This window comes from Toxorhynchites rutilus, chromosome 2 (genome assembly GCF_029784135.1).
Source record: "Toxorhynchites rutilus septentrionalis strain SRP chromosome 2, ASM2978413v1, whole genome shotgun sequence".
Lineage (NCBI taxonomy): Eukaryota > Metazoa > Arthropoda > Insecta > Diptera > Culicidae > Toxorhynchites > Toxorhynchites rutilus.
In genome coordinates, this window is record NC_073745.1 from 47,255,045 (window position 1) to 47,265,179 (window position 10,135).

Sequence of the window (10,135 nt, forward strand, 5' to 3'; positions counted from 1 at the left end):
TGTCTTCTTCAGCATGATTGAATAAACAGAAGAAAAGGGTAGTAAAGGCTTTAATGGTATTTTTGTGTACATTTTTGAACAGAATGTGGTACCGAATTCTATCATGCTATGTCATCTAACCCATTTAAAGGATACAAGAACATACAGGAAACGGTTTTTCCAGGGCATCCATTTGATGTATCAAAAGAGAAAAAAAATACTGATTTTGAACAATGAAAAACTCAATTTAAATGCAATTACTACACCCAAAATTGATTTTTAGCTCATGTTTTGTCATCCCGATTAGCCATGTGGATAGCGTGGTCGTGTAAAATAGCGTTGCATTCCAGCCGGCCTTGATTCGATCCCCATTGACGTCGTATAATTCTTTTTTTGCACAATCCCAAATGAAATGAGAAAAGAAAACAGAAAGAGATGTCTGCACGCATACATACAAACCATTTTTAAAATAGCTCATTATTTGCGCATTTGACTATCCAACACATGGAATGGCATCATTTCTGCCAAAGATGACATGACATTTTTCTGCCAACGCTAGTTTTTGTGTACACACAATCACAGTCCGTGGAGGCGATCTGGCGTAGTGGTAACAACCATACCTCTCACGCAGAGATCACGAGTTCAATTCTCACTCCCGACATTCTTCCAAAAATGGAAGTAAAAGTGACGAACCAGCCGAAATGTGTTGAAAGTCACTATAAAAGAGAAAAAAAAACAATCACAGTCCTATGTCAAGATCCCGTCCGTGCCCCTAGGCTCAGACCCATCAACTTTTTATATATTCTGAATATTCTTGTTGGTTATTGTATGAGCTGCTTAAATATTTTTCTCCCGAATTTTGAAAAAAAAATTCTTTTTCGGGGTGTAATAAATGTTTCTATGGTGGTTAGACACTCCTCCCTTTTCTCTAAGGGGGGGTTGTCATATAAATGAAACATAAATTTCTGCATAACTCGAGAACTAATTAGGCAATTGGAGGCAAATTTAGCATGTGAAGGTTTTAGGGGGTAAAAAACGTTTCTATGGTGAGCAGACACTCCTCCCCCCTCTCGAAGGGGGGCTGCCATATAAATGAAGCATAAATTTCTGCATAACTCAAGAACTAACCAAGAAAATGGAATCAAACTTGGCGTATAGAGGTATAAGGTATCGATGAACGATTCTATGGTGGTTCGACACTCCTCCCCCCTCTCTAAGGAGAGGCTGCCATACAAATTTCTGCATAACTCGAAAACTAATCAAACAAATCGAGCCAAATTTGGCATGTGGAGTTTCTATCGTGATTCAGCACTCCTCCCCCCTCTTTAAAGGAGAGGGGGGACTACCATACAGATGAAGCATATGTTTCTGCATAACTCAACAACTAATCAATCATATGGAACCAATTTCGGTATATGGAGATTGTAAGGGTCAATACACGTTTGTATGGTGGTTTGACACTCATCCTCCTCCCTAAGGGGAGGCTGTATTACTCGAGAATCAATCACGCAAGCGGAACCAAATTTGGGATGTGAGGGTTTTTGGGTACGAGAAATGTTTCTATGATGGTAAACCCCCCCCTCCCCCTTCTCTGGAATGGAGGGGGGGGGGTTTCAAAAAAATCAAAACACATATTTTAATCAAACATATTCCAACCAAACATGACAATTGAAAATTTTCGGAAAACTATGAAGAAAATTTGCGAAAATTCAATTCTTATATGTTCTACAATTTCATAGAGACAAGCGTTGTTAGTCTATTTGATATTTGCGCTAACGAAATTGATCTGTGTTCGAGAGTGGAAATTGATTTTAATGTGATAAAACTCACTCCTACAGCTTCTTCTATCTATATAAATAAAAATGGATCGCCGAATGTGTTGATAAGAGCAAAACTCGAGGAAGGAATTGTCCGATTTAGGGCTGTCTTTATTCTGTCATATTTTCTGTATCAAACATTTATTCCATGTGTACTAGGAAGTATCCCGTGTCGGGCACACGTACAGAGCATCGAAGACTGCAACATACCAATTATGAGAACACTTGTAATACTAACCTCGAGCCAACCGCGAGTAATTGGTTACATATTATTAACATAGTTGTAAGACAAAAATTGTCAAAATATTGGACTCCCGGCCCCGTCAGGCTAACGCCACATGTGCCTTAATAAAATATATATTTTGGGGAAAAAAAAATTATTCCAAACATGTTTTTTGCAAGTGGTTGGAAAATCTTGAACAAGATTTATGTCTGGAAATAATCCCCTAATAATAATATTATAATGACGAGTTTTGGTAGAAGTACTAGGAATTTTATAGTAAAAGGTAATTTTAAAGGGTAGATTAGAAGATCAATCAATGAACAGTTCTGCGATTGGACCAATGACCGTGCGCTTAGTAAGAAAACGTGAATGTGATAACGAAAAATAAATTTTGGGCGGGACGAAGTGTGCCGGGTCAGCTAGTATATGATATAACCGCAAGGTTGACGTAGGCCGACCGTTGGCTTATCATGGGTTATCAGTTTTTTTGTATTGATTAAATTATTGACTGTATGAAACAATTATAGAAGTCAATTGAATTCAACATATTTACTTTGTAAGTAAAGAGTTACAAAGTAATTGATATTAATTGATATCAACATTATGCCTAATCATTCAAGCGATATTTCAAGTTCAGTGAGCTGAAGATATGAAGGCATATTTTCCAGTGCCATCTTGAATAACTGGGCCAATGCGTTGTGTTCGTTGGAGACTGTGTTGGGGAAATCTTATTCCACTGTTACTCTGGTTATTCCTTTACGTCGTCGGTACCATTTGAGGAACAAAAATTGGACCAATCTACACGTAGCACTTGGATAATGCTTGACATTTCACAATTATTCAATTTTTTATCTCAAGAAAAATCAAATGTTATTCATTGCGATGCGTAGGAATATTTCCTATCAATTGATGCAAATATCAATTTTTCCCTACATATTCAGTGTTTAGATTTTAATTTTACCCCCATATAGTCCTGTTCGACATAGTCCTTAGTCAAAGTATTTGCCCTTTTCCAAAAGTTTTCTAGTTTTTTTATGGAGATTTCAAGTTTGCAGAATTACTAAAATGTCCAATGTCTGTACACCTTCAACGTTTCGTTCTTTCTATTGTTGCTCTAGTTTCGAACAATATTTTGGAATGATGGCCCTTAATGCATGAGAAATGTACGTAACTTTGCTGCAATTGGTGTAATACTGAATATCGGTCACCATGATCTGTAATCAGGCCACTTGCTCATTAAACGTTTACGAATATGAAGATAATCCGACAGTTCTAATATACAATTTTCTCTCACTAATGATTACGAGCTGTTTTTCTCACATGTGTGTGAATCGCGATGAACTGGATTTTGATTTTCATGGTGCTATCAGGGTTACCACATTTAATTCTGTAAGATTTTTTGAAAAAAAAAAAACTGTATACCTGTATTTTTAGCAAAAGAATCTGTACAAAGAATGTGTATCGAAAAATTAAGGAAAAAAATGAGAATAAAAGTTTATTCCCATTTTGAATTATTTTTCCTTATTGATGTGCTGCTAAAGTCGCATTGTGTACATATGAAGAGTAAGAGAGTATCGTATTGATGAGAACAAAAGCAAATGCTATCCCTTTTGACGTAGGATTACGTCTTTCGGGAACATATTGGGGTACAAATTGAAAATCGAAAATAGAGTACATCGTGAAAATTGTCCAATTTTAAACGCTTTTTACTCAGTCATTCCATGATGGATTCATGAAATATTTGCGTCAATCGATTTCGGCAATCCAGAACAGTTTTTTATATTGAAGTAAATAATATATGTCATAAAACTAGCTATCGAACAATTGAAAAATCTCAATCCCTATCCTAACGGAAATACCCAGTTCTGATTGGTCGAAGTAGGGGGAACTGTTGCTCCTACCGAAATGTGTTCCAAAGTCATCAAAACCAAGGTGCCCGGGAGAAATCGGCACCGCAAACATATACAAGTCGGGGGCATTTTTATATTGCAAGTAAGGTGAGTGATACAATTAATTCTAGCATATAAAATTTAAATTTTGAACTTTAATGGTGGTTGCTTCGTGAAATTTCATATCAATGACCGATCGTGTATTGTGAAAAATTTAGCACAAGTGTAAGTGTAAAATTGTATATGGTAGCAGTTGTGTGAAAAATGACTTGATATATGAAACGATTTATTTCAATTTTCATAAATAAAAACCGCTCGAGAACGGGTCGTTTCGTTTAAGCTGTCTGTTTATACGGCGAGAAAAATTGGAAAAGTGCAGAATACATCTAGTATTAGCTGTTTTTTTTTATCTGTATTATAGTGACTTTCAACTCATTTGGCTGGTTCGTCACTTTTACTTCCATTTTCGGAAGAATGTCGGGAGTGAGAATTCAACTCGTGACCTTTAGCGTGAGAGGCATGGATGTTACCACGACGCCAGATCGCCTCCAGTATTAGCTGTTGTTAGTCTAATTAAAATTCGCATTGGGTTGAATAAACACTCAGAAAGTAAAAACTATAAAAGAAAATAACCTTTTCCATTTCAAATATGTTTTCTCTATATTAAAGTAACATGTTTTTACTGATGAGAAACATTGATAATTGTGTTCGGTATTGGTAATTATCTTATATTACATTGGTGAGTTTTTTTTTCTTTATTTCATCCATACATATCACAGGAGGCATCTCGTCTAGGATCACAGAGGCCGGTTTTCATCATATTTTGTATAAAATCGGTTATTTGTTTCATCAATTTTTCTTTTTTAATTCCAAGTTCGGAAAAATGCAGAAAGAAAATGTTCTTACGGAGAAAAACAAAAGATACATTAAAGCATTCCACCATGAAAAAACATGAAATTAGGTAAACGCAATTGCTTGGCAAATTATAAAATATGGAAAAATTTGAATGAATCAACGTGGATCGAAGACGGCGCCAGTGGTTGTATGGTTAGCGTAACAGCCTCACAATCCGATCGGCCTGGGTTCAATCCCAGCTGGCGTCGTTGGGATTTTCTGAGGCGAAAAATCTCTGGTTACGTCTTCCTTCGGAGCGGAAGTAAAAGAAGTTGGCCCGGCTCATGAGTTGTTGAGTCTGATAGGTAGGAACAGGTGGAGTCGCCTCCCTGATGTCGGTGATTGGCACTAAAAGTGGCGGAAATAGGCCGACGAAAAATAAGCGAAGATAAAAAAAAAAAATAACGTGGATCGAAAATTTCCGATTACGAGATAATACGAACTGTTTCTAATATCCCAAATTAATTGATGCAAATAGAAAATATTTGAACAACAACGATTCTCGGGATCCCATTCGTCAAGTGTCGGTCAAGAGACCTTATCTATGAATCCATCTAATTTACTGAATTTCTTCATTTGGAATATCTTGTAGACCAAATGGTTCCACCGAGGTAGCACATCCTGTGATCCAATTGTAGCTTTTCTGAGGGTTGTATTTCGCCTAAAATATATGAACATTGAAAACGCATTTTTTGTTAAGAACAATATTTTCGGTTGAAAAAAAGAATAACGCTACAAATCAGTCACCCTGTAGTATTTTTCCTAACGAGAGAATTTCACACTCACCAGGCGAAGCTGTTCGTATATCCAGTTATTTTTTATGAAATAACTCGTTGTTTTATATTTCTGAAATAAAAAAATGCTTTCCGTAAGCAGTTATAAATAATAATCCACGCTGGTTCGACTGACCTTACGTACTCTAATTTCAAGTATTCATGTGAGATAATAAAGTTCATGTAGATTATGGAAAGGTACACAAACATAATTTATCATCTAAATACCTTGATTGCCTACAAGTTCGTCCAGATGTTGGCAAACCTCCAAAACTGGCACAAAAACATCCCAAATGCGGTATTTTGATGAGACAGAAACACAACTGATAACAATATTAAACAAACCAAGTCTTCCAGACGACCAACGAAATGCGTTTTTTCGTCAATGTAATTTATTGTGGCAATAAACGGAGACAAAAAGAATCTTTAACAAGCAACACAATTTTTCCACGAATCTTATCAGCGTGGCAACTACATAAAGTAATTAGATCTCCAGATGGACGCATCACCCACACTCCGCCACATTTGTTGTATCGTTTGTATCTTTTAATCGTATTTGAACAACTGGTTGAGTTATACTCACGGTGGCGATCGCCCGCGTTTTTAAAATTAAAATTCAGTGAATTTTTTGCCAATTGGCACTCGTCTCCTGTGAAGATTGATACGTTCTCAAAATGTGGCGGTTTTCTAGTGTAATATGTATGTTAGCTGTGCTGAAGCTCTGCGGTGGACAGGGCATCTACGCCGGTTGTGATTATCTTTACAAGTACGACTCAAAAGCTGTCGGTTACATTCAATCCCCCAACTGGAGCAATTACTACCGGGGTGGAACAAACTGCCGGTACACGATCCAGGTTCCTCCGCGGCATTATGTCTTCGCCCAATGCTACGACATGTATCTGCCGTCCAGTTTTGGTTGCTACTACGACAGACTGCTGGTTTCACCGAGTGGAGATCCCTCACTAGGGGACGCAGAAGTACACTGTGGCACGACACCGTTCAACATGGCTTCAAATGGAACCAAGATGGTGTTTGCTCTGCAAACTTCAGCTCTATCGAATGGTGGTCGGTTCCGTTGCCAAATTACAGCGGTTCCAATACCGTGTGATTGCGGCAGAAGAAAAATGGTAGCTTGCCGCAGAAATCGGTATGAAGTTGTTGGTAAAATTGCCTTTCGTTGCAGCCATTCATCGTAGGAGGAGAATCCACCAAACCCAACGAATTCCCCATGATGGCTGCATTGATAGATTTAGAATCCCGAGGTCTGACATGTGGCGCCACAGTCAGTGAGTGAAAACTATGAAAATCTGATATATCAATCAATACTCAATAATATTTTATACACTTAGTCACCAATCGGCATGCGCTCACAGCGGCGCACTGCTTGAATGGTCGAATGATTGCCAATACCGCCTTGCTGGTAGGGGATCACAATATGAGCTCTGGAACTGACACACCGCACGCCAAGTTGATGCTGATATCGTCCTTCATAGTGCACAGCGAGTACAATTCTGTGATTAAACGTAATGACATCGCTCTGGTGCGGACAGCAGTGCAGATCGAATTCAACGCCGGAGTTGGACGTGCCTGTCTACCGTTCGTCTTCACCGGAGACGATCTTGCCGGTGCCGACGTGGAGGCACTCGGATGGGGAACGATCGATTTTGGTGCTCCGCTGGCTCAAGATCTGCAAAAAGTAACCCTGCAGGTCATTTCACTCTCATCCTGTCGGGATAGGCTGAAAGATTTCAACACGGTACAGGAAAACCAGTTGTGCACCTACACCGCAACGAAGGATACCTGTCAGTACGATTCCGGTGGTCCACTACTCTACACTGACCAGAATGCTGCTAGTTCGTACGTCGTCGGTGTGACCAACTACGGAATATCGTGCGCCTCGCGGTATCCCAGCGTAAGTGCCCGGGTTGCCTCCTACCTGGACTGGATCGAAGCCAACACCGATAAGTTCAAGTTCTGTGAGAAATGAAAATGTGGTTTACCGCTGAAAATCGAAAATAAAAGCAACAATTACAGTGTTGGAAACGCATTCGATACTGATTAATAGTGTTGTGGTTTGTAATTTCGTTCACACTCTGAATTATGACGCTAAGTCAACGCCACGATGTAGTAAGCATTTTTAAACTCTGTCGTTAAAAGGGGTAAAATGGGAAATTTATGGATGCAGTGTCTGTTGTAGTGTTTTCTATAGTTATCTGTTTTCATATAAAATAAATATATATGAAATAAATATATATGATTGATTGGTTCGACAACTCGCAAGCAGATCGGACAAGTTTTTAATCGATCCAACAAAGGTGTTTTTTTCACATCGAATAATAGTGTTCTTTTTCACCGGTTGCGCTTGCGAGTGGAGCGAAGTTTAAAGGTGGTGCGCGCTGAGGATCCAAATCAGACACATTCATCACACACGCCACACAGCCGCGGCAAGTAGAAATTTATTTTTCTTTTGTTTCCCTATCATTCCTTCTACCTTCTGTGCACGATTTACACCATTGTTCAACTTTGTGTTAACCAAATCGGCAAACGTTGGCATTAGGGGTGATCATTATTTCTTATATACCGTTGAACTTTTATTGGATTTTTTTTTTCATTTTATCATTTTATTTAACATAAAATAAATTGAATTTAATATTCGCATCATAACCCTATAAAAAATATTTTTTCACTTATTTATTTATTTTGATTATCATTATATTCTGTTCATATCGAACAGTTGACCGATTTTTTGATATGGCTGAGGGCGGGAAGGATCCCCCATCGACGCTATTGAATATTTCCGATACCGATCCTCCTCCTGAAGAGCAGGAAGATGAAGCTGAAGTTGAGGAAGAAACTTCTGTATATGAAGTTGGAAGTTCCGAAGATGAGGACATTGACGAAAAACAGGATTTTCGTCCAAAAGAATACCATGAAGGCTCCAAAGGCCCATTCATTGTATACTTTAGACGAAAATCTAAACCTCTCAATGTCATTCGTATCTCGAAGGAACTTACTCAGAAGTTTTCTGCAGTTACCGAGATTACACGGATGGGGCCAGACAAACTACGAGTTGTCGTCTCAAGCAGGACCCAAGCGAACGAAATCACGCGCTGCGACCTCTTTGCGATTGAGTATCGCGTATACGTGCCCTGTTGCAACGTCGAAATAGACGGCGTAATAACCGAAAAGGGTTTGACTCGAAAAGAGATTATCGATGGTGTCGGTCGCTTCAAGAACTCTTCACTAAAAACTGTGAAGATTCTTGCATGCGATCGACTGAAATCTGTGTCACAAAAAAATGACAAAAGGGTTCTCAATCGGACAAACTCTTTTCGTGTGACTTTTGAGGGTTCCGCCCTTCCAAACTACGTTGCAATAGGTGCACTTCGTTTACCTGTTCGGTTGTTTGTACCCCGGGTAATGAAATGCAACAAATGTATGCAACTCGGTCACACGGCCGCCTATTGTTGCAATAAAAAACGTTGCGCAGATTGTGGAGAGAGCCATGATGAGAATCCTTGCGCGAAAGAGCACAAGTGTCTTCATTGCGGCGGGACTCCTCATGATATTATTCAATGCCCGGTGTACAAACAACGAGGGGAAAAAATCAAGCGTTCCTTAAAGGAACGTTCCAAGCGGACTTATGCAGAAATGCTCAAGAGTTCCGTTCCAACGACTCAGGACAATCCCTACTCCATTCTGCAGAACGACGAGCCTGTTGCTGACGCTCCCAATGCAGGAAGTTCCGGTACATCGCAGGGTGCCGTCAGGAAAAGAAAAATTACTTCATTTCCATCACTCCCCAGAAAGACGACCGAAACTTCCCAAGTTGGAATGAAAACTCGAATTGAACGTGCTGAGAATAGACCGAAGCAAGTACCTCCTGGTTTAAGCTGTTCTTCCACGCACCAGGGGTCCTCAACACTTCCCGGAGCAGCACCCACCCGGTCTGTTCCATTTTCACGGTCGAGGCAACAGCCACAATCTGGTTTGCTTGCGCTTTCTGACCTGGTGGACAACATTTTAAATGCTCTAAATATAAATGACCCTCTTAAAAGCATAGTATTATGTTTGCTTCCGATTGTGAGAACATTTTTGAAAGAAAAATGTGGTTTTTTAGCAGCGTTCATTTCCCTCGATGCCTGATTCAGTGCAAGAGGTCAAGGATTTGACCACTGTAATACAGTGGAATTGCAAAAGCATCATCCCTAAACTAGATCAATTTAAATTTTTAGTTCATAGTTCTAACTGTGATGTATTTTCCCTCTGTGAAACATGGCTTTCTTCAGCCGACGAGCTGAATTTCCACGATTTCAACATTATTCGCCTCGATCGAAATGACTCGTTTGGTGGCGTACTATTGGGGATCAAAAAATGTCACTCCTTCTATAGAGTCACTCTCCCATCGATGATAGGCATTGAAGTTGTCGCTTGCCAGACACAAATCAATGGCAAAGACTTCTGCATTGCCTCGATATATATTCCTCCAAGAACCATGGTCGGCCGCCATAAGTTTTTTTATATCATCGCGGCATTGCCGGAGCCGCGGCTAATCTTAGG

The 10,135-nt window shown here is 39.4% G+C and overlaps 1 protein-coding gene across 1 annotated transcript; it reads left to right on the forward strand.

Annotated features, from left to right (window-relative positions):
- Nucleotides 1–6,145: 6,145 nt before the first annotated feature.
- LOC129768272 (venom serine protease-like) lies at nucleotides 6,146–7,637 on the forward strand. The gene is made up of 3 exons (XM_055769796.1): nucleotides 6,146–6,702; nucleotides 6,759–6,861; nucleotides 6,925–7,637. Exons 1-3 carry the CDS (start codon nucleotides 6,250–6,252, stop codon nucleotides 7,560–7,562), a joined length of 1,194 nt encoding a protein of 397 aa, XP_055625771.1. The 5' UTR covers nucleotides 6,146–6,249; the 3' UTR covers nucleotides 7,563–7,637.
- Nucleotides 7,638–10,135: the final 2,498 nt, after the last annotated feature.

Bases quoted from the DNA above. Each gene is read 5' to 3' on its own strand.
- LOC129768272 (XM_055769796.1), top strand. From the start codon at position 6,250: ATGTGGCGGTTTTCTAGTGTAATATGTATGTTAGCTGTGCTGAAGCTC. The intron at 6,703-6,758 runs GTAGCTTGCCGC...CTTTCGTTGCAG, and splicing joins ATTGCGGCAGAAGAAAAATG to CCATTCATCGTAGGAGGAGA. The intron at 6,862-6,924 runs GTGAGTGAAAAC...TTATACACTTAG, and splicing joins GACATGTGGCGCCACAGTCA to TCACCAATCGGCATGCGCTC.